The sequence below is a fragment of the Schistocerca piceifrons genome, chromosome 9, assembly GCF_021461385.2.
Source record: "Schistocerca piceifrons isolate TAMUIC-IGC-003096 chromosome 9, iqSchPice1.1, whole genome shotgun sequence".
Taxonomy (NCBI): Eukaryota; Metazoa; Arthropoda; class Insecta; order Orthoptera; family Acrididae; genus Schistocerca; species Schistocerca piceifrons.
In genome coordinates, this window is record NC_060146.1 from 40,382,228 (window position 1) to 40,407,346 (window position 25,119).

Below are 25,119 nucleotides of genomic sequence, written 5' to 3' on the forward strand. Positions count from 1 at the left end.
CAGAACATTTAAAAGATGCAACAGGAGAACTAAATACAGTATACTGCTAACACTACGCTTGTATGTCTTCTCCTGTGGTATTGATGTGTGATATGGAATCCTTTCCGTATAGGATTGACACAGGACATCAAAAAAGTTCAAAGAACGGAAGCTCGTGCAGTATTACCGTGAAATTGGGGAGAGACTGTCACAAATATAATACTCCAGTTGGGGGGCAATCATTGAAACAAAGGCGTTTGCAGTAAGTACTTTTCTGGCAATTAAAATTGTCAACTTTCTCCTGCTCCCTACCTATGTAGGGAGAAAAATGGTTCAAATGGCTCTGAGCTCTATGGGACTTAACTTCTGAGGTCATCAGTCCCCTAGAACTTAGAACTACTTAAACCTAACTAAACTAAGGACATCACACACACACATGCCCGAGGCAGGATTCGAACTTGCGACCGTAGCGGTCGCGCGGTTCCAGACTGTAGCACCTAGAACCGGTTGGCCTCTTCGGCCGATGTTTAATGAAACATAATTGGTGCAACGTTTGTAAAGCTTTAAACTGCTGTCTGCGAAAAATGGATTGATATCACAATCGTCGTTTATATGTTAGGAATTTTTTTATTGATCAATCCATTTTCTGCAGACAGAGGGCACTTCTCAGCGTTACAAGTATTGCACCAGTTTGGTTTTCTTAAAAAATTCTAATGTAAAGTCTTAGCCCGCTTGGATGTGTTTAGTTACGGCAGTGAACTAGCAGCCGTGTATCGACGGGTTACTCTGTAACTGTAAAAAATTGTGCGTTTTGTGTAGTAACTAATTTCGTAAAATTCTGAAACAATATCGTATTAAGTTTTCAATCAATTGTTGTTAATTTTTGTATAATAGATCTGAAGATCGGCAGCCGGCCCGAAAACAATAATTTGGAAATAAAGAACAGACATATGCCGACTGAAATTGGACGTTTTTATAGAAAGGGGTTCGTCAGAGACCTAACCCCTCACTTGTGTTGTTCAATCTGCACATTGAAAAAGGCACTGAAGAATCTAAGCTGGATATGCAGGGGATGAAAATAATGGAGTGGAATTAAAAATGATATATTCGTATCATAAAAAACTACAACTAGCCATGCTTTCATTGCACCGATTAAATAAATCACTAAAGTCGATACAACCGTCTTGAAGGACTCAGCAACTGTTAAGATAATTAAAATATTTCTCATATATTATTCTATCTCAGTTCCACATTTTTAATTAAAATGTGCAACTGAGTCGGAACAATGAATGAGGATTATTTTGATTAAATAATCAAATCAAATGGTTCAAATGGCTCTGAGCACTATGGGACTTAACATCTGAGGTCATCGGTCCCCTAGAACTTAGAACTACTTAAACCTAACTAACCTAAGGACATCACACACATCCATGCCCGAGGCAGGATTCGAACCTGCGACCGCAGCGGTCGTGCGGTTCCAGGCTGAAGCGCCTAGAACCGCTCGGCCACACCGGCCGGCATTAAATAATCCTTCTTATTCTTTTCCTTTGCCTCTTCTCACTCACGTGTGGTCGACTTCTTTGTAAATCGTCTCCATTTCGCATGGTCTTCCCGTTAGACTCTTCTCCCTGTAGTCACCGCGTACACAGTCCATCCATCTTCTTCTTCGTCTTCCTCTCTCACCTTCCGCTACCATATATACCACTCTCTTACCAAAACAGGTGTCGTCCGTTCTCATGGCATGTCCATACCAATTCAGTCTTCTCACCTGGACCTTCTTTCATACCTTCGTCGCTTTAACGTCGTCACTTTAACGCTGCCTCACTCTCTCGTTTCTGATCCTATCGGCTCTGGCGACGCCACAAATTCTTCTTCTCATTTAGGTTCTTTCCGTTGCCTTACAAGGTGCCCTAGTGCCCATGTCCCTGCTCCATACGTGTTGCAGATTTCACTACTAACTTATGCGTCGTTCCTTCACTCTTAAGATTTATTCTTCTTTCGCATAATACATCTGACGATATTTTCCAGGTCATTCAGCATATCTGTATTGTAATGGCTATTGCGCTGTCGGAATTTGGTAATAACAAAACTTGGTATTACAAAAGTAGGAAGCTAATTCGTACTGCCATCTGCTTACACGTTATCACTACGGTAAATGCAATCGGAAACCCTCCAGTATTAGTAGGACTGAGTTGTCGCCCCTCAGCATTTGTAGTTTTATTGCTCGACGTATACGGCAAAAATGTTCAATTTGTGAACAGTTTGGTGTATTGTTACTGTCTGCCTAAATGAACGAAAAACGGATGTTAAATATTCATTTGATGTGTCATCTGCTCGGTCGAATAAATGATGGTGTATTCTGTTAGTGTCAGTACAAGAATCGTGTTCTGCTTTTGATACTTCATGCTTTTTAATGTATTCATTTGCAGCGCCATCAGGGAAGTAATTATATACTGGTAAATACTTTCTTATTTCATTACCAGTTCTTTTTAAATTGTGACATTCAGATGTAGATATCAATGCGCAAATAATTCTAAAACGGACAATAGGGAGATGCGTGTGTGGAACTACTGGGAGATACACCAAATACGTGGAACAGGAAATTAATCGAAGACATAGGTGTGGCAGTAATGTAAATACGAGGGATAAAGTCTTAATTATCACCTTGAAAAAATGAAGTCACGCAAATTGGCAAGTACAAGTATGCAGTTCTACGATATCATCGGAAACTTATTCGCCTCCAGCAGGTTGGTGCATAAGTTCGTAACGTTTTTGTTCTGCATGTTGGTATTTCGGTTGCTATGATTTGCTTGTCGATTGCCATTTTTCATTTGTACTTTACTGTTGCTTCTTGAGATTTCTTGTCGTCGTTTTGTCGTTTGGAGATAGTGAGTGCAGCTGTGGACGCAAGGAAATGGAGTGTCAATTTCTGTACATTTCCGACACATTCTTCTGTTTGAGTTCAATACAGGGATGACAGCTGTGGAGGCAGCTAGAAACATTTGAAATGTGTGTGAGGATAATGCCATTGGACAGAGCACGGCAAGTGAATGTTTTTCTCGTTTTAGGGAGGATCCTTTCGACATTCATGAAAATCTTTGGAGATTGATGAATATCATTTAAACTCATTAATCCACAATGATCCACGTCTTTATGCTCGAGAACTGCGATCATTCCACCATCGTGCGACATTTGCATGCAGTGGGGAAGCTTCAAAAATCGGGTGCAGGGGTACCGCATGCTCTAAGTCAGAATCACAAAAATGAGTGTGTGGCCATGTGTGCATCTCTGCCTGTTTGTGATCAGTTGGCTCATGAACATTACCGATTATTCCTATCATGCATCGCTACTGGTGACGAAAAACGGTGTCTTTACGCCAACGTAAGGAAAAGAAAGGAATGGCTGCGTGTGAACAAAGTAAGAACTCCCCATACAAAGACATGCACGCATCCGCAGAAGATAATGTTATGCATCTGATAGAAAAGCAACGGTGTGATGTAGTACGAATTACGTCCCCGAGATGTAACCATCACCGCCGACATTTATTGTCAACATCTGAGACGTCACGCAGACGCAGTCCAAGAGCGACGACCAGGAAGACTGCGTGGATTGATGCTACTCCACGATAACGCTCGCCCGTATTCTGCTAGACGCACGAGAAGAACACTATACAGGAGTTGAGTTGGCAAGTGATGCCGCACCCATGTTATTCACCTCATCTTGTGCCCTCAGATTTTTACCTGTTCCGCTGTCCACCCAACAACCTTCAAAGAACTTCCTTTCCGGACAGAAATGCGCTTCGCACATGACTCGAAGTGTTCTTCGCCTCAAAACCACGTGATTTCTGCAGTCGGTGAATCGAAAAGTTCAGTCCAGCTTTGGCAGTCCGTTGTAAATAGTGAAGCAGAATACGAGTATATTACTGATGACCAACGTCTCTGTTATGTGTATCTGTTGAGTTTACTAAACTTATGGAAAAACGTTACGAACTTGTGCACCAACCCAGTATGATTCTCTAAACTATTGATAAAGAAAAATAAAAGAAAGGCTTCTATTTATGAAAAACCTATATTTATTAAAAAAGAAAATGTGAGCTTACTAACAGTTAATGCTTATACATTAGCCGCCGGCTGCTGTGGCCGAGCTGTTCTAGGCGCTTCAGTCCGGAACCGCGCTGCTGCTACGGTCGCAGGTTCGAATTCTGCTTCGGGCATGGATGTGTGTGCTGTCCTTAGGTCAGCTAGGTTTAAGTAGATCTAAGTCTAGGGGACTGATGAGCTCAGATGTTAAGTCCCATAGTGCCTAGAGCCACTTTTTATACACTAACCTTGCCCTCTTAAACAGAGAATTTAGAATTAACTTAAAAAAAAACTACTTCAACCATGTCCAGAAACATGTTTACAAATCAGATAATGATTAAGTAACGAAACTATAAGGAAAAACTTAACCGATGACTTTAAATTACAAAATGTCCGTAAGTACATGAACGGATCAACTAATCACTTATTTTCGTTCGTCACAGTCAAGCACACCTTTTTGTCCGTGGAATGCATTGTACACAGGAATTTTTCACATTTAGAAAATGTTTTGGCAGTTTTTGTGTCCTTAAGGCGTGACACCTTTGACTTTTTTGTCTGACTCGGTCCCGCCCGGGCTTGTACTGCAGTTTCATCTACCTCGCTACCATTTTCAGAAAAATTTCTGGAATTCAGCCTCCTCTCTTTGACATTTGCTTTGATCAATGCCTTGCCGAGTTTTATAAAATTCTAACACACCATCTTGAGATTCTCAGTTATAAAGGTTTTTCCATAAAAATAGTTATGTTGTCTTGCTGTTTCTTTGTTTTCTTGGCTATGAGTCTCTTCTTCTATCCCCTATTTCACTGTCAGTTTCATGATCTGATGTTTTTGTTTGATTGTCACTAAACTTGGTTGCATCTTAAAAAGAATCTAGTGTATGCAAAGAGCCAGCAGTCTTCACTAGCTAATAGAAACTACAAAACTTGATCATCATCCAAACATCGTTTCGTTATGTTAAAACAGTTGAAGAGAGTTTGTCGTTACAAATAAGAAAAGTAACATTTATAACTCCTTTGGGTAGATTTCGTCCCCAGCTGGTCCGTATATATGGAAATTTGGTGCGTGGTTAGCACTCGTCTGCACAATGCAAAACTACAGCTGCTATTAAGATTACGTAGCAGCGGGGTGGCAACGTTGCAATTGGAACGGAATTTGTAAACAAGAGAGTGATGTGTCGGGTAACGAATTACCACACGAATGAACCAGCTGCCTATAAGTAAAGTGCAGCGGCTCAGAGAGGTCCAGTACGGGCTGCAATTATCGTATGCCAGCGAAACTTGGTAGATATTCTAATGCGTTAATGCGTAACAGATTTACGCTGGAAAAAATAGTTTCAGTTTTGGTCACCAGTTAATTAAATAAAGTTATCCTTCAACACTGTCTGCCTCCACCCCCCTCCCCCCCCCCCCCTCCCCGCCCTTTCCTGCACCTATTCCCGCTTTCAGTTACATGTACTGTATAGTTTAGCAATATTAATGAGCGATGTCTTTTTTAGTAGCTGGTGTTGTGATAAAAAGTATCCGGACACCCCCAAAAATATACGTTCTTCATATCAGGTGCATTGTGCGGCCACTTACTGCCAGGTTCTCCATGTCAACGACCTCAGTAGTCATTAGACACCGTGAGGGAGCACAATGGGGCGCTCCGCGGAAACGCACGGACTTAGAACGTGGTCAGGTGATTGGGTATGTCATACGTCTGTACAACGAGATTTCCACACTACTAAACATCCGTGGGTTCATTGTTTCCGATGTGACAGTGAAGTGGAAACGTGAAGGGACACGTACGGCACAAAAGCGTACAAGTCGGTTGACTGACAGTGACTGCCGACACTTGAAGAGGGTCGTAATGTGTAATATGCACAAATCTATCCAGACCATCACGCAGGAATTCCAAACTGCATCAGGATCCACTGAAAGTACTATGACAGTTACGCGGAGGTGAGAAAATTTGGATTTTATAGTCGAGGGGCTGCTCATAAGCTACACATCACGTCGGTAAATGCCAAACGACGCCTCCCTTGGTGTAAGGAGCGTAAACATTGGACGTCTGAACAGTGGAGAATCGTCGTGTGGAGTGACGAATCACGGTACACAATGTGGCGATCCGATGGCAGGGTGTGGGTATGGCGAATGCCCTGTGAACGTCACCTGCTAGCGTGTGTAGTGTCAACAGTAAAATTCTGAGGCTGTGGTGTCATGGTGTGGTTGTGTTTTTCATGGAGAGGGCTTGCACTCCTTGTTGCTTTGCGTGGCACTATCACAGCACACGCCTACACTGATGTGTTAAGCACCTTCTTGATTCCCACTGTAGAAGAAAAATTCGGGGATGGCGGTTGCATCTTACAATACGATCGAGCACCTGTTCATAATGCATAACCTGTGGCGGAGTGGTTACACGACAGTAACATCCCTGCAATGGACTGGCATGCACAGAATCCTGACCTTAATCCAATAGAACACCTTTGGGATGTTTTGGAACGCCGACTTCGTATCAGGTCTCACCGACAGCCATCGATACTTCTCCTCTGTGTAGCATTCCGTGCCGTTCCCCAAGAAACGTTCCAGTACCTGATTAAACGTATGCCTGTGAGAGTGGAAGATGGCATCAAGGCTAGGGGTGGGTGAACACCATACTGAATTCCAGCATTACCGATGGGGGGATTCCAGCATCACCGATGGAGGGCGCCACGAACTTGTAAGTCATTTTCAGCCATGTGTCTGGATACTTTTGATCACATAATGTGTGTACGACCATACTTCTACGTCTTCCCTGTAGTTTAAACTATATTTCTCCTGCATTCTACCCTACGATATTATACCGCTAGCCCCACGAATTGGTCACTTTGTTATCTCAGTTGTTATGTCAGTCATTTTGCACTCAGTTACGTTTTCGGATGCGTCGTTTTCACATGACGTGATACTGCCTGTATGAAGTTCTCCCTCCAGACTTGGTGTTTTTCTCACACTCTTCACTTTATTTTCTTGTTTGCCTCTTAGCTATCATCACTGTGCTATTCTTGACCTTTGCAACCTTTTGCAGATATTCTGAAGATAATGTATTCGAAAGACATCAATAAAGCAGCTGCCTTACATACATTGACTATTAAATATTCGACAACATCCATATCACCACTGTTCCAACATTTTATACACTACTGGCCATTAAAATTGCTACACCACGAAGATGACGTCCTATAGACGCGAAATTCAACAGACAGGAAGAAGATGCTGTGATATGCAAATGATTAGCTTTTCAGAGCATTCACACAAGGTTGGCGCCGGTGGCGACACCTACAACGTGCTGACATGAGGAAAGTTTGCAACCGATTTCTCATACACAAACAGCAGTTCACCAGCGTTGCCTGGTGAAACGTTGTTGTGATTCCTCGTGTAACGAGGAGAAATGCGTACCATCACGTTTCTGACTTTGATAAAGGTCGGATTGTAGTCTATCGTGATTGCGGTTTATCGTATCGCGACATTGCTGCTCACGTTGGTCGAGATCCAATGACTGTTAGCAGAATATGGAATACGTGACGCCGTGCAGGATCGCAACGGCCTCGTATTACTAGCAGTCGAGATGACAGACATCTTATCCGCATGGCTGTAACGGATCGTGCTGCCACGTCTCGATCCCTGAGTCAACAGATGGGGACGTTTGCAAGACAACAACCATCTGCACGAACAGTTCGACGACTTTTGCAGCAGCATGGACTATCAGCTCGGAGACCATGGCTGCGGTTACCCTTGACGCTGCATCACAGACAGGAGCGCTTGCGATGGTGTACTCAGCGACGAACCTGGGTGCACGAATGGAAAACGTCTTTTTTCGGATGAATCCAGGTTCTGTTTACAGCATCATGATGGTCGCATCCGTGTTTGGCGACATCGCGGTGTACGCACATTAGAAGCGTGTATTCGTCATTGCCATACTGGCGTATCACCCGGCGTGATGGTGTGGGGTGCGATTGGTTACACGTCTCGGTCACCTCTTGTTCGCATTGACGGCACTTTGAACAGTGGACGTTACATTTCAGATGTGTTACGACCCGTGGCTCTACCCTTCATTCGATCCCTGTGAAACCCTACATTTCAGCAGGATAATGCACGACCGCATGTTGCAGGTCCTGTACGGGCCTTTCTGGATACAGAAAATGTTCGTCTGCTGCCCTGGCCAGCACATTCTCCAGATCTCCCACCAATTGAAAACGTCTGGTCAATGGTGGCCGAGCAACTGGCTCGTCACATTCCGCCAGTCACTACTCTTGATGAGCTGTGGTATCGTGTTGAAGCTGCATGGGCAGCTGTATCTGTACACGCCATCCAAGCTGTGTTTGACTCAATGCCCATGCGTATCAAGGCCGTTATTACGGCCAGAGTTGGTTTTTGTGGGTACTGATTTGTCAGGATCTATGCCCCCAAATTGCGTGAAAATGTAATCACATGTCAGTTCTAGTATAATGTATTTGTCCAATGAATAGCCCTTTATCATTTGCATTTCTTCTTGGTGTAGCAATTTTGATAGCCAGTAGTGTATTTCATAAGGTGGGTGCACACCTCTTGACTTCAAGCCAGATCTTGACTTCAGGGAGTGAGTCTGTGCGTGCGGACTAGGTAATTCAGAACTCGCGAACAAAACTTTCGGATGCCTTTTAACCATCAGTGACAAGTATGGATTGACCGAGAAAAATCAATGTCTTGTTTCGTATTCGCAGGCGAAGATACGATGTTGTAGATGACGTTTTGATGGCTGTGTTACATCGCAAGGCCTTTTGGCGACTGCGAGGCTTGTGTCATGTAATTGGGCCGCCAGGATTCGCTAATTTGCTTTGGTCTGCGGAGCAGAGAAATGGCTGCGTTAATCTGACCAAAGCACCTGGCCAGCCGCCGCGTAGCAAAGCTGATTAGCGGTCCCCGGTAGTCACTGACGGCTGCGTCTGCAAGCCGACCGCAGCTCCACTTCGTCCCCTTCTCCGGCCTTTCCTTCTCGGTCTACACGTGCGCCTCCCCCTCTCTGCGTTCTGCGTAAAGTGAGCAGCGTATTGTTAAATACTGGTCATGTTTTATGCGCGCTTATGTGTCCGCGCTACTGAAGGATGATAATGGGTATACCAGTTTTTATTCTAGAATTAATCTTAGCACACTGGCGTGCACTAGGCCTGTATTACATTGTCAGATTTTCTTTGACAAAGTTTCTTTGCCAATATAATTTGATTGTATTATAAGGAATTACGCCTAGCCACATTTTCTTTGACCAGATCTAGTGCCTCACGTTAGATTTTATGAAAGAGATCGTTCTTCTGTTATCGGTATAGAGGAACGTAATTGCTTGGAAATCAAGCTCTCTGACATCTAATGTTCATCAACTCACCTTCTACATTTACACGGTGTATCGCCTCTTCAGCGAAATTCTATGCATGTAGGAGGCAGATGAATCACTGTATAACTTGAGGCATTCCGAATGCAAAAATTAGAATGAGAAGAAGAGAGAGCTACGAAAAGCTTGCGGAGGCCAATAGCCGTGAAGTACGACCGTTGTACCCCAGAACAGATGAAGGTGAAAATCTAAAATTTTTGTGAGAATAAAAATTATTTCCTTAATGGTCATAGCATGTACTAGACACTTATTTGCCCTCAGTTGTTCCGCCTCCAGTGCTTTATAAATAGCTTCACACGTTTCTGGTATTATTGTACTCATGTGCACTGAAGTATTCGATAGCCATACGCCAAATAAGAGTTGCTTTCTCATGTTGCAAGAAATCGCAGTGTCACGGTAAGTCCGTCTCTTACGGATGTAGCATTTTTGAGGTGGGCTTTCTGCTCCGTAATACGAGGAGCCACTTTCTTGAGCACATATTGAAATACGAGTATACTGTAGCTCTTTCGCAAGCAATTTTCATAAGACTTTACGTCCCCGACGAGGCTCCCGTAAGAGATTTTGTTCAATTCTTTTAGCATCTCACCGTGAAACCCTCGCCTTCACCCACACACTTTGTCTTTTCTCCTGCTTCTCTTCTACATGTAAATACGATGTTGTTCTGGAATACGAAACGCCAGAGCGCAATAATACGACTTCTTTCCCAATTCTTAAGCATCTATGACGTCAAAGATCTTTGTCAAAGAAAATTTAATGACTGTGCAATGACCTTATTTGCGACACGTCAGGTATTTTTGTCATAGAAAATATGGCTGGTTCAAATGGCTCTGAGCGTTATGCGATTTAACTTCTGAGGTCATCAGTCGCCTAAAACTCAGAACTAATTAAACCTAACTAACCTAAGGACATCACACACATCCATGCCCGAGGCAGGATTCGAACCTGCGGCCGTAGCGGTCGCGCGGTTCCAGAATGTAGCGCATAGAACCGCACGGCCACTCCGGGCGGCAAAGAAAATATGATGAATATTTGATAACATTTCTATGTCAAGAAAATTTGGTACTGTAATGCCGGCCGTAAAATTACACCATTAAGGCCGTATACAGCAAAAGTGAAACTGACGAGGATAATACCATAAGGGCGCGCTCAAAATTAATGGCTCCGATTTTTTTATATTAAAACTCTTAAAGCTTTTTGAATAAAACAGATGTCATTAAAATTCACATCTTTCTTCTTCAGGCTGTGCAGCTCGTAGTGTAATGACTAGCGTTGCTGCCTCTGGATCACGGGATCCTGCGTTCAATTCCCGGTCAGGTTGGGGATTTTTCTCTGCCCGGGGACTGGGTATTTGTGTTGTCAATATCATTTCATCATCATCTTCATCATCATTCGTCACAGTGGTTCAATTGGACTGTGTAAAAAATTGGACTGTGTAAAAATTGGGACTTTGTACGGGCGCTGATGTCTGCGCTGTTGAGCGCCCCACAAACCAATCATCACCATGATCTTCTTCTGCAGGTCTACGTGTTTACTTGTCAACATAGTCATCTCCCAACGAGAGATAGTGTGTTGGTACTGTCACTGTACCGTGTTTGACTTTGTTGACGTAACCACAACGTCACCTCTGCTTGCACCGTTTCGTGACTGTCAAAGTGTCCTCGGGGACGTTCTGTAAGTTTTGGAAACAGATTGAAATCGGATGGGCGAAGTCAGGACTGTGCGGAGGATGATCGAAGACAGTGAAACCAATGTGTCGGTTTGTTACATATGTCACAGCGCCCGAGTGGGGTATGGCATCGTCTGCTGAAGGAGAAGGTGCTGAAAATATGTGGACATTAAGAGTAAAGATGTAGAATGTTAATAACGTTTGTTTTATTTAGATACCGTTAAGAGTTTTCACATAAAGAATTCGGAGGTATTACTTTCCAGCACGTCCTTGTACATCCTTCTGGATATGGAAATGAGTAGCATTTCAGCGGTACTGCACAAAAGCAGTTCGAATAACGCCATGTACACTATACACTATCTAATGAAAGTATCCGGAGATCCCTATTTAATGCGGAATTGGCCACTGGATGTCATGAGTAGCGAACACGCCAGCATAAAAAGAGGCTAAGAGTATTGTGTTGTCAGTAGAGAAGCAGTGAAGGAAGGATGGTTAAAATAGCTCTGAGCACTATGGGACTTAACATCTGTCATCAGTCCCCTAGATCTTAGAACTACTTAAACCTAACTAACCTAAGGACATCACACACTTCCATGCCCGAGGCAGGATTCGAACCTGCGACCGTAGCAGCAGCGCGGTTCCGGACTGAAGCGCCTAGAACCGCTCGACCATAGCGGCCCGCGAAGGAAGGACGGTTCGGTCAGAAGACTTCAATGACTTCGAACGTGGAGTAGTCATTGGATGTCACCTCAATAACAAATCGATCAGGGACGTTTCAACGCTGCACCCTGAGGAAATCCGGTGGAAGGATCTGGTATTGGGGGAATATTTGGAGAATGTCGCCTGCTGTTATATGTAGTGCCAACAGAGCAGTGAGGGGGAGATGGTATTACGGTATGCGGTGAGGTCGCCTTACTGCGCTTAAGAAAACGGTAAACGCTGAGGCATATGAACAGCATTAACCGCGCACCATAGAGGAACAGTTTGGAAGTGATGGTTCAAATGGCTCTGAGCACTATGGGACTCAACTTCTGAGGTCATCGGTCCCCTAGACATAGAACTACTTAAATATAACTAACCTAAGGACATCACACACATCCATGCCCGAGGCAGGATTCGAACCTGCGACCGTAGCAGCAGCGCGGTTCCAGACTGTAGCTCCTAGAACCGCTCGGCCACACCTGCCGGCTGGAAGTGATGAATCTATCAGTATGACAATGCACCCTGTCATAAAGCAGCATCTTTAAGACCGTGATTTGTGGACAAAAACATTGCCCAATTGCAGTGGCCTACTTTGAGTTCCGACCCGAACCCAATGGAACACCTCTCGGATGAGCTAGAACGCCGAGTTCGATGCAGACTCTGGGGTTGAGCATCGATATTTTTTCTCTGTTTTCGGCTCTTGAAGAAGAAGAATATGTCATTCCTGCACAGACGTGGAGACACCTCATTTAAAATGTCGCCAGGAGAGTTAAATCCGCCATAAAGGTGGAGGGTGGTATCCCCACTAACAGGGGTACAGATATTTTTGTTCAGATAGCGTAGCTAAAATGCAGCGGGTTGTCATTGAGATATCGCATGTGGATGTTGGTTGTTCGTGGGAAGATCGTCTTGTGTTGAAGGGGAAAAGTCAACGAGCACGCATCGGAGTTCGATAGTGGTACAACCGTGGCGTAGCGACACGGTTGTTGGTCAGGATCCCACATTTGTCGTGCGAATACCGTATCAGTGGATGTAGAAGGGTCACACAAAACACCATGCAGGATATCATCGGTCCCACACAACTAGAAGAAGGACATCCTCTTCGCTCAGGTGTGCAGGACCCTACAAGCACATCAAGTACCTTTAGCGAGGAACTGAAATTGTTTGGAGCAAGATAAGTATCGAGCAAGTCTCAAGCACAACGGACTGTCTGCACGGCGGCCATTTTTGCGGCTTTTCTCGATGCAGAGACAGAGATGCTCCCGAAAGTGATTCGCCTAATGACAACACTGGACACGTGTGTTAAAAATAATCGTTCTTTCAGGCAACTTGATGTTTTACGTACAGCGTCACTATGAACGTACACGTGTATGGACGGTATTCATTTGGGTACAACGGCGTGGGGTGACATTGGAGAACACGAACACTTGTGTTTGGCATAGCTGGTAATTTGGACAGCAGCCGCTGGCTGTGGCCTCTCTTGCGGGTGACTGTGGTGTTTTCTTTCAAAGCAGATAGTGGAAAATCGCATGCTGTGCACTTACTTCGCTACAGCAGCCACTGAGGAGACAAAGAAACGGGTACGCATGCCAAATACCGTGCAGGGCCTCCGCGAGTACGCAGAAATGACGTGGCATGGACTCGACTAATGTCAACTAGTTCAAATGGTTCAAATGGCTCTGAGCACTATGCGACTCAACTGCTGAGGTCATCAGTCGCCTAGAACTTAGAACTAATTAAACCTAACTAACCTAAGGACAGCACACAACACCCAGCCATCACGAGGCAGAGAAAATCCCTGACCCCGCCGGGAATCGAACCCGGGAACCCGGGCGTGGGAAGCGAGAACGCTACCGCACGACCACGAGATGCGGGCAATGTCAACTAGTGCTGGAGGGGAGTGACACCATGAATCCTGCAGGGCTGTCCATAAATCCGTAAGAGGGGGTGAAGATCTCTTCTGAGCAGCATGTTGCAAGGCATAATGCTCAATAATGTTCATATCTGGGGAGTGTGGTGGTCAGCGAAAGTGTTTAAACTCAGAAGAGTCTTCCTGGAGCCCCTCTGTAGAACTTCTGGCCGTGTGGGGTGTCCCAAGACCGCCGGAATGGACAGTGGACATGAATGGACGCAGGTGATCAGACAGGATGCTTGGTTACGTACTTGACACCTGCCAGAGTCGCCGCGCGGGGTAGCCGCGCGGTCTATGGCGTCTTATTACGGTTCGCGCGGCTTCCCCCGTCGAAGGTTCGAGTCGGCCCTCGGGCATGGATGTGTGTGTGAGTGTGTGTGTTGTTCTTAGCGTACGTTAGTTTAAGATTAAGTAGTGCTTAAGCCTAGGAACCGATGACCTCAGCAGTTTGGTCCCATAATCCTTACCACAAATTTCCAGTTTACCTGCCAGAGTCTTATCTAGACGTATCAGAGGTTCCATATCACTCCAACTGCAATCGCCCCACACTATTACAGAGCCTCCACCAGCTTGAACAGTCCGCTGCTGACGTGCAGAGTCCGTGATAGATTCATGAGTTTGTCTCCATACCCGTACACGTCCATCCGCGTGATACAGATACACGAGACTCATCCACCCAGGCAACACGTTACCGGTCATCAATGTCGATATTGACGCGCCCAGACGAGGCGTAAAGCTTTGCGTCGTGCTGTTGTCGAGAGTACACGAGTGCGCTTTCGGCTACGAAACCCCATATCAATGAAATTTGATTGAATGGTTCGCATGCTGACACTTGTTGATAGCCCAGCATAGATATCTGCGGAAATTTGCGTAAGGGGTGCACTTCTGTCACGTTGAACAATTCTCTTCAGTCATAGTTGGTCCAGTTCTTGCAGGATCTCTTTCTGGCTGCAGTGATGGAGATTTTTTGTTTCACCGGATTTCTAATATTCACGGTATACGTACGGGAAAATCCCTACTTCATCGCCACCTCGGAGATGCTCTGTCCCATGGACCGTGCGCCGCCTATAACACCACAGAGTCACTTAAATCTTGATAACCTGCCATTGAAGCAGCAGTAAACGATGTAACAACTGCACCAGATACTTGTTGCGTTATATAGCCGTTGCCGACCGCAGCGCCAGATTCTACCTGTTTACGTATCTCCGTATTAGAGTCTGCATCCCTATACCAGTATCTTTGGCGCTGCAGTGTAAATCTAGTCACACAGCTGGTCCGATACTCGACAAGTTGCACGAGTGTCTGCAGTGTCTACTGTTAGTTATGCTATGTACGAGGCCTGTTCAGAAAGTAAGCTCCGATTGATTGCCAAATTGAAACCACAGTGAACATCAGGAATGTTTTACTTCTAACAATTAGCTACACCTTTCAGCTACTTCTCTACGTAGTCGCCGTTCTGACTTAGACTTTTGTCATAGCGTTGTACCAACTTTTCAATAGCCTCATCATAGAAGGCAGCCGCCAGTGCTTTCCGCCAATTCTCCATGCTGGCCTACACCTCTTTGTCTGTGTCAAAATGTTGTCTTCAAAGACAGCGGTTCATGTGACCAGAGATGAAACTCAGGGGGAGACAATTGCGGACTGTATTGTGGGTAATCTAACATTTCCATTTGAAAACGATGCAGGAGCATCTTCATTGCCCCTGCAGAATGCGGCTGAGAATTGTCTTGAAGAAGAAACAGCACGACAGTTATGTAATGTTAGCTGCATAGCTTCAGGCGAAATTTCTCACCAGGCCCTCGTACTTAACGGCAGACACTATTTTCTAGACATCTTTACGCACTCACTGCGAGCTCAGAAATGAGAAGAGCGACGTGATGCTAACTGGGGTTATACTAGAGACACTACCCAACACATCTGTGCAAAGCTTTATCGGATTTTCATAGTCGTTTCCATTTAGCGATCGATCGGAGCCTACTTTCTGAACGCCCCTCGTATTTATACGTACGCACAGAGAGAGAGAAACAGACACGCCGGGCAGCTCAAATTGTGGCGCCACACACACACTGTGCAACAGAATTAAACCATCACTTTTTCAAAATCCCGTAATTCCTACCCGTTGGCATTCTTAAATTTGGAACTTGGCTCAAAGGTGCGTACTGCCGTCTTATTTATTGGTGCAAAAACTTGGATCCCTCGGGCTCGACGACGCTTGATGTTGCAAGAAATGTAAGGAGAAAGGCCACAGCTCGGAAGTCCCTGTGACGTGTAAAGTGGATGAACGATGTCACATTGACACCAAATTTCACCACAATTCTGCTCATAGCCACCGTGGACTTAGCACACGATCGGCAGGTCGTCACATACTCTCGTACCCACATTGCAGCTTCTGCACTGGAGGCCAGAACCACGTTGCCTAGTATTGAAATCGCGCGGATTTCTTATGAGTCGGCGAGACACACCACCGCACAGAATAGGCACTGAGACAGTGCGGGGTGGCATAAAGGGCACCCCTTCCCCTTGGGCTTCGATTCGCATACATTTCGCGGTCTAAAAAGACAGCAGTGCAGTGAGCAACAGGAAGACGTTCTTCGGAACTTCGGGCGCTTCAGCTGCTTCAGCCATCTTTAAGGTCATTATGGGGCTGCATCGCCATAGAACGTGAGCGTACTCGTTTGCATTGCAGCACGACCACAGTGCAGCTCTCGTATATTGGTTGAAACCAGTAGGGACCGCTCATAACCATTTGACGAGCTTGAGCGTTATCGGAAACAGCGAAGGGTGCTTACGCTTTTGCAGCTCAACTATTTTGTGTCTTCCTGTGGCGCGATAGAGGCACACGCAGGAATAAAGCGACAAAGGGTCCTTCTAAGATCCCCAGTTCTGCAAAATCTTAGGTGGCTCCCGTCCACCCGTATCAAAAATTTTAAAAATGTATCTGTGCAGACAGAACCCGTGACGAAGTCGTAGGCGGCGACCCCTTCGACAGCCTCAGATTCTGTATGGCCTAGTATCGGCCACAAGAGCTGCAGTGTAGCGGTTTTGCCGAACTGGAGGATTTTAGATGCACAGGAAACAAAGACGGAAAATTATACCCCTCCTCTATGCCCCATCTGCTTCTCCATCCACTGTCTGCAAGAAATGGTCTACACTACCATTTCTAGGTCAGGTATCGCAGATTGTAGCCAAAGCAGTGAAATCCTGCAAGTATAGACTTTCCTACTATGTCACGAACACGACAGCCCAGTGTGTTTTTAATAGCAAAGACAAGATCCAGTTATTAGCCAACAGTGGGGTATACAAAATCATCTGTTCTGATTGTGACAAATTTTACATTGATCAGTCAGACAGAGACATATCAACTAGGCTGGCTGAACATGAACGCAGCTGGAGGTCGCAGAATTCAGACTCTGCATTTGATGGGCATGTACTGAGTGAGGGGTCACAACTACCAGCCAATGTCCCATGTACGTCACTTAGCAAACAAGGGCCATAAACTCAACCTGCTGGAAGCCCTGGCAATTAACAAACATCTTGCTCACAGTCCAGACCTCATCCTAAATGACCTGACACAGCTCAACACTTCCCATCTCCTAAACTTTATGTAATCATCTTCGTTGTTCATTACTTCCCACACTCTCTCTTCCTACGTATTCCCATTTTCTGTATTCATTAAGTTGTTTTGTTTCGTTTAAGTTGTCTTTGTATTCCACATAGACTGTAGTTTCAATAGTTACGGCTTTCTTTTAACTGGTATTTGTATTACTGTGCATGTTTAACACCCCTTGTAGTTGTCTCATCAAATACTGCTCATATTTTACTTTGCTCATTCATTTAGTGAAAACTGTTACACAGCCACTGCTTTGATTATAATGTTAATGGTAAAATGCAGTACCACCACACTCTCAAACTGTAGGTTCCCTCAAACATCTCCATTTTCCTGCATTTATTTATTTCTGTTTATCTTATTGATATTGCTTAAGTTCCTTATGTATTCTGTATTTACATTGATAACTGTCTCTTCTTTTAATTTGTTGTGAATCACTCTCCATGTTTCATACCTCCTGATGCAGCCTTGTCTAGTACTAATTTTATTTTATTTTATTAGTTTTGTTTATTAATAGAAACTGTTATGTAGGCATGCTATTCCTATTTTGTGCTAAAGGTTTTCCTGTCTACTGCATTGTTATTTATGTACTGTTCAGTTTTTACTTTTTCATTGCAAAGATATTACTTACTGTATGTTTCTACTTCAGTCTAGATGTGGTACTTCTCTTCCAATGTTGTCTGCAAACATTTAACTTCTTTGGCGATAATAGTCAGTAAATGTCTGAAGATGGCCTTGTTAGCCGAAAACCGGTTAACAATAAAAGTAATATTGTAGAACAAAAGCAAACTGGTGCTTATCATTTATTATAATGTTCTTCTCGCAAGAACCGACGAAAGATTCTGTTAATATTTTAGAAGGAGGCTATGCCGTTTTATTCGCGCAGGTGTCAATGTTGCATCCCCCTGCGATCCCGTCACGGAAGGACATAAAATAATTGCGATTGTGGAGCACCTTTTGGTGCCTCGAATCACGTTCACATTTCTTCAAATGTTTTTGAACGACCTCTAGTGGTTGCAGCGCGCACACAAGTGCAAAAATCGCAGTTCATCATGGCTGCATCCGAAGCAGGAGGCATCGCTGAAGTCAGTTCTACTCCAGTCAATTAAATTTCAGGCCGAAAACGCGTCAGCAGACGCCCTGGACGGTAGTGGGGCGCCCACCTGACTGTTTCACGCCGTACACCTTGACAACCAGGAGTGATAGTGTGGGCTGCCACAGCAGGGCTCCTTTCGTAGCATCTGCGGTTCCCTTGCAGCACACGCAGACGATATTCTTCACCCCATTTTGTAGCCCTTCGTGGCAAGTTATCATGGCCTTACGTTTCGGTAAGATAATAGCCTCTTACGCACGGTGGGAGTTTCTACTGCTTGTCTTTGTACCTGCCAGCGAGTTCGCCGGATCTCTTTCCATAGATAATGTTTGGAGCGTTATGTGCACAACTCTCCGACAATCTCGGGAGTTTGACGATCTGACGCATCACTGTGACAGAATTTCTACATCTACATCTACATACGTACTCCGCAATCCACCATACGGTGCGTGGCAGAGGGTACTTCGTACCACAACTAGCATCTTCTCTCCCTGTTCGACTCCCAAACAGAGCGAGGGAAAAATGACTGCCTATATCCCTCTGTACAAGCCCTGACCTCTCTTATCTTATCTTTGTGGTCTTTCCGCGAAATATAAGTTGGCGACAGTAAAATTGTACTGCAGTCAGCCTGAAATGATGGTTCTCTAAATTTCCTCAGCAGCGATTCACGAAAAGAACGCCTCCTTTCCTCCAGAGACTCCCACCCGAGTTCCTGAAGCATTTCCGTAACACTCGCGTGATGATCAAACCTACCAGTAACAAATCTAGCAGCCCGCCTCTGAATTGCTTCTATGTCCTCCCTCAATCCGACCTGATAGGGATCCCAATCGCTCGAGCAGTACTCAAGAATAGGTCGTATTAGTGTTTTATAAGCGGTCTCCTTTACAGATGAACTACATTTTCCCAAAATTCTACCAATGAACCGAAGACGACTATCCCCCTTCCCCACAACTGCCATTACATGCTTGTCCCACTTCATATCGCTCTGCAATGTTACGCCCAAATATTTAATCGATGTGACTGTGTCAAGCGCTACACTACTAATGGGGTATTCAAACATTACGGGATTCTTTTACCTATTCATCTGCATTAATTTACATTTATCTGTATTTAGAGTTAGCTGCCGTTCTTTACACCAGTCACAAATCGTGTCCAAGTCATCTTGTATCCTCCTACAGTCACTCAACGACGACACCTTCCCGTACACCACAGCTTCATCAGCAAACAGCCGCACATTGCTATCCACCCTATCCAAAAGATCATTTATGTAGATAGAAAACAACAGCGGACCTGCCACACTTCCCTGGGGCACTCCAGATGGTACCCTCACCTCCGATGGACACTCACCATCGAGGACGATATCTTTCAGTAGGACATCCAACAACTCTGTCAGTGATTGTCAAGTCAAATAACTGCTTACACAATTGCCAGACGTGGACCAACACATTATTAACTTGATTAATTGGTGAACATCTTTCTCTTGAATAAATCATCCAATATTTCTGAAATTGTATTCCTTTCTTTGTCTTTACGCGTACATCGCATCTACGGATTTTCGTCCCATTCCGTTAATACCCGCGTGGTAAGTTTTTTTTTTTTTTTTTGTTGGTGTTATATAAGGCCAATACTTGCTGGAAACGTGTTAATTCCTAGTTAGGAGATATTCATTCTTCAGGAAGATAGTACTACGTGAGCCGTGTATCGACTCGTGCTACACCTTGTGTTTAGATTGCATTGGTTTTCCTTTTCTTTCCCTGACATGTTTGTTTGATATGTTGTCTGTCATTAAGGGGCTGCTTGGTTGCCTTTTCCCTCTGCGTTTTTGGTTCCAGGAAACTGCTATGGAGGAAGTGAGATCCTTGACCGGTTGTAACCTCGTGTGGTGGCGCGGAAGTAGGGGCGTGGCGCGCAGAGAGAGAGTGGTGGACACGGGAGGGCAGTGTGGCTCTCCAGCGCGAAGCAGGCGTGGTGTGTTGTACCGAGTCGCCACGTGATGTGTGTCGGTTGTGTGTAACGAGCGGGTCGAGTTGACGGAAGAGTTCCCCGCGTGTTGGTTGTAGACAGAATCGCCCCACGATTAGTTGCTGTTCATTTAGTCTTGGTGGGACGTTAACAAGCTTCCTTCAATTCTCCGTTTCAACACTGGAGTTTAAAAGGAGACACCTAACATGAAGGAGCGGTCACTACCCGTCAACGTTGCAGAGAAGACGTGAACTCCGGTGACAGAGCGTGTTGTCGCGAGACCGTGGCGTGTTGGGTACGCTGGCGACGCGTGCGCGGTCGGATGTGTGGATCCTTGCCATCGGAGGTCGTGTACTGCCTGTTCGAGCATAATTGCAAGTTAAGTTCATGGAAGGTTTAATCATTAAGTAATAATTTTCTGTAACCTGCGTCTCTTCTGCCTTGTGGCCTCCGGCGACCGGGTTTCCTGTCCCTGGCACCGGTGTAATTGAAGACAGTGATGTTTCCTCCTCCTCTCGTTACTGTCCGATGGGAGGTATTGTTTTGGCAGTTTAATTGTTTCGATATTCTGTCGTGGGTTATGAGTAAATTCGTGCTTCTTGTTGGTTGATCATGTGGTCGCTCATTCAGGACTGTGTGGTGTAATGTTTCTTTGCACGAGGTTAGCTCTAATTCTGTCAGCAAGTTAAGCCATCTTATTACAAGTTTTCGCTGGCTAAAAGTCGGTGCAGTGACCAACCTGAGAGTGACAGTTGTGTTTACGGGTGTATTTAAATTGTTCAGTATTCTGTCTAGCCTGAGCATCCCTGAGTGGGTGATTTGTGGCCGCCCTACACGGGTCTGTCATATCTATTAGTGTATGTTCTAATGATATTTCAGGACACTTTTGTTTAATTTTTTTTAAATTCCTCCAAGTTTGTAAATTCCTTTTATTGCCATTAATCGTGTGTTTGGTGCGACCTGTTTAATTTTTTAATGGCGGTGTTGGTAGCTTAACTACCTCACGATACTTTATTAACAAAGTTTTGTATTTACTTTAGTAGCCTGTTTACTAATGTTCTTTAAATTTTTGTAAAATTGTTGTATTGGTATAAATTACTTGATTGCCGTTAGCGGCGTGTTGAAAAGGCTGTTTATTGCCGTACTGCTAGTTTCTGTACGAATAAAACATTTGTGAAAATCTCAACTCGACAGTAAACTACTAGAAATTTGGCCCCGCTTCCCAGTTTCTGGTGTGGCTTGTGTGTGTGTCACTAGGCGATCATGAAAGTCGTCTAGCGAGTAGACGGGCACACCGAGGCAGATCGATGGTGGCCGTGGCCGTCCCCCCAGCTGGCCAGTAGACCACACAGCGACGTGTAATTTGCTCCGGCCGGTCCAGTCGGTAGTCGTCTGGCTGGTGGCTGGTGGCCCCAGGTGGACAGCCGGTCCCAATTACAGCTCCGGCCGCCGCCGGAGGCGTCCAGGCCAGCCGCTTCCGCTGGCACTCTCTTAAACTGCTCTGGGAGGTTCTCACTCTCAGAGAGCTTTTAAGAATGAGTGTAAGAAATGAAAAAAGCGTGTCGACTCGCCACACTGTCTAGTGCAGCTGTACACGCGTAACGGTGCACATACAGAACGCTGCCCAGCCTGCTCGTCAAGGTGCAGCAGTCTCGTTACAACGTCACGACCGCTCTGTGAACCCTACAGTCTTTCTCACATAATTTTTTAGAGATTTTTCGGTAAAACAGTCGATTTTTACGTTATATATAGTGTTATTTGTCAGCTTCATGGTGAAGTTGGCAACGGCCTTGCCGCAGTGGAAACACCGGTTCCCGTGAGATCACCGAAGTTAAGCGCTGTCGGGCGTGGCCGGCACTTGGATGGCTGACCGTCCGGCCGCCATGCGCTGTTGCCATTTTTCGGGGTGCACACAGCCTCGTGATGCCAATTGAGGAGCTACTCGACCGAATAGTAGCGGCTCCGGTCAAAGAAATCCATCATAACAACTGGGAGAGCGGTGTGCTGACCACATGCCCCTCCTATTCGCATCCTTAACTGAGGATGACACGGCGGTCGGATGGTCCCTATAGGCCGCTTGTGGCCTGAAGACGGAGTGCTTCATGGTGAAGTTGCGGCGGCGCGGTTCTTTCCGTCCCTTTACGACGTACCTGCACCTGCCTGCGAACATTGTCTCGGCATATCATCAGTAGGGAAGCCGAGCGAAACCTACTGTACTTCGACGTGAACCAGGCTGCAATTAAAGTCACTAATCTATGTTTCGGGAGAAAGTTTTCACACGAATTGAAAGGTTGAAAATTTTGTCCTCAATATTCTGAAACTTAGGTGAGCATGTATCATTGCCAAACCCGTGCTAGTCTTAACACAGTCACCCACAATCCCTTTCACTCACGTTAGCAAGTATATGGTGTTGCACTTCCCGAAAACGTAATAGCTACAAAGTTACTGATTGTTTTTAAATGAGAATGCTCGTCAAATATTAAGTCTGTCGGTACCTAATGCAGTCGCAGTTTTTAGCCACCGACCTGCTCAATATGCCACGCGGAATATATGTCTTTTCTCGTCACAAAATTCACTTAAAAATTCCGAAATATGTACACGCCCATTTGGAATAATTATGCCGTCACTTTACCACCCTTTTGATGTATGAAACACTGCTAGATCCGGCAACCTATCGTTTCCATCGGAACTACTACTACACACGTCCGACCTCTTTCATGGCTAGGCTCCGTCTCTTTTCTAGAATAAGTCTTCTCTACCAGCAGATAAAGACGCGCGAAGAATACTGCTTTACCATTGGTCACTTTACTCGGCAGCCAATAGCAAAACAACACTCTCCCACGTCAGTCCGCGCTTTTCATCAATAACCAATCGCAAAATAGTAAACCTTACGACTGCACTTTTTACCGACGTAATTATGTAATATGCTGAAGTTTTGCTTATGCATAAAGTTATTTACTATTGTTATTTATACCTGAATTAACTTTCCTTTTACGATAAACTTACTTTACAGATCTATTCTACAAAAATCCCCTTTGCCCATATCCATGTTTCTTCGAAATGTTCCCACACTAAATCCTACTACATAACTCGTTAAACAATTATCTTCATATTAACCTTAAACCACACTCACGCATCATTCATACTGCTAAAACACATTTATAACATTTTACATACACAAAAAGACATAATAACACTTTGTGAAAATACTAGAACAGTTTATGAACAACATTCTTTTACTTTAGTGCACTCTAGTGGGCACAATCGAAACTAAATCAATCCCCTATCCAATATTGTCCTCTGATACACAAACTACGTGCGCGTCCCGTCTCGCGTCACCATCTGTCTCTATCCAGCTCTGAGTCGCATCTCCCACTTAACCGCCTCCAAGGCAGGATCGTTATACGGCGCTACGCCTCAATATGCCCACCATGTCGCTGATGTTCATGCTTATTGTGATATTTGCATAAAAGTAGGACTCAGCACGAAGTCATGAAAGTTTGCATTGAAAAATTGGGGTCGGTATGATTTTGCGCTTTGTGCATATTACACCATATATTGCTGCTTATGAAATTTAGGTAACATATTGAATTTTTCTTTAGGATAGGGAGGAGGTCTCCATCGGTCTCCAGTGTCGAGAAAGTGAATTTTATGCAGCACACACCTTGCATCTCCTAAACCATTTCAAATATCGAAACGAGATTTTGGCAGATAACAGCGTACAAAGAGAGCAGGATTTGCCATATGGTTAACATACGGAACTTTCTTATCTACGTCGGTGTAGCTCAAGCTAGAGCTTTTATTTATTTATTTTCTTTTCATTCCAGGACTGCAACGTTTAAAAAGTCATCGATACCTAGTGAAAAGAAAATTTGCTAGAGAGAGCATAATTTTGCGATATAGTTAACATATGGAACTTTCTTTATCTACGTCGGTGTAGCTGAAGCTATAGCTTTTTTTTTCTCCAATCCAGGACTGTAACGCTTAAGAAGTAATCGATACCTAGTGAAAAGAGAATTTGCTAGTATGAAAATAGACATGAAATTTCTTCTGTTTTGTTCCTACAAACCAATTAGATTTTTTGTAAGGATCTTTCTCGTCAATGGAGACTGATAGTGACCTCTTCCCCAGTCCAAAGAAAAATTCAGTTTCTCAGCTAAACTTCATATGCAACAATGGATGGTGTGATATGCATCAGACTCAAAGCCAACGGCCTCGTTTCAGAACACGACACAGCGTTGTTTCAGGAAGTTGAAGATCCTGGCCTGCCCGTTTTGTGGAATTCCGAGGGATCCGCGTGAACGCATCTCGGACACGCTCGACATTTTCATCACACGTACTTGGCCGATCAATGCTCTTTCCTTTTTATTTGCAACCATCTTCCAAGAACGTTGTATGCCAGTCATGGATCTGAATCGATGGCGGAGTGCACATTGCACTTCAACAATATTGACTAGGCGCAAATTCCAAAGACAAAATGATTTCGCCTGTGGTTTAGTCCCCATATTGCTACAAACAAACTACAGCTAAGCTGTGTCAGAACTTTGAACCTTCCTCTGTTAAGTGACACGAGCAATTTGTTTTTATCGTCTTTAGTTTGTCTGTAATAAATAATTGAAATCTGTTCTTTCTTTTTGAATCACCTTGTGTTCGAATGACTGTCCGTGTTCAAAGTCACTGACCTCTCGTGACCGACCCATTCTGCTGTTAACTGTTTTCTTTACCGACAGCACAGTACTC

The 25,119-nt window shown here is 44.7% G+C and overlaps 1 protein-coding gene and 1 pseudogene across 1 annotated transcript in view; one reads left to right on the top strand and one right to left on the bottom strand.

Moving 5' to 3' along the window:
* The window catches only part of LOC124716676 (hapless 2-like), a 61,616-nt gene that overhangs the window by 36,068 nt on the left and 429 nt on the right, over nt 1-25,119 (bottom strand). The window contains exon 2 of the mRNA XM_047243214.1: nt 21,675-21,905. Coding sequence (XP_047099170.1) covers nt 21,675-21,905 — 231 coding nt within the window. The remainder of the gene's footprint in view (nt 1-21,674; nt 21,906-25,119) is intronic.
* Nucleotides 22,160-22,276, top strand: LOC124717600 (annotated as a pseudogene).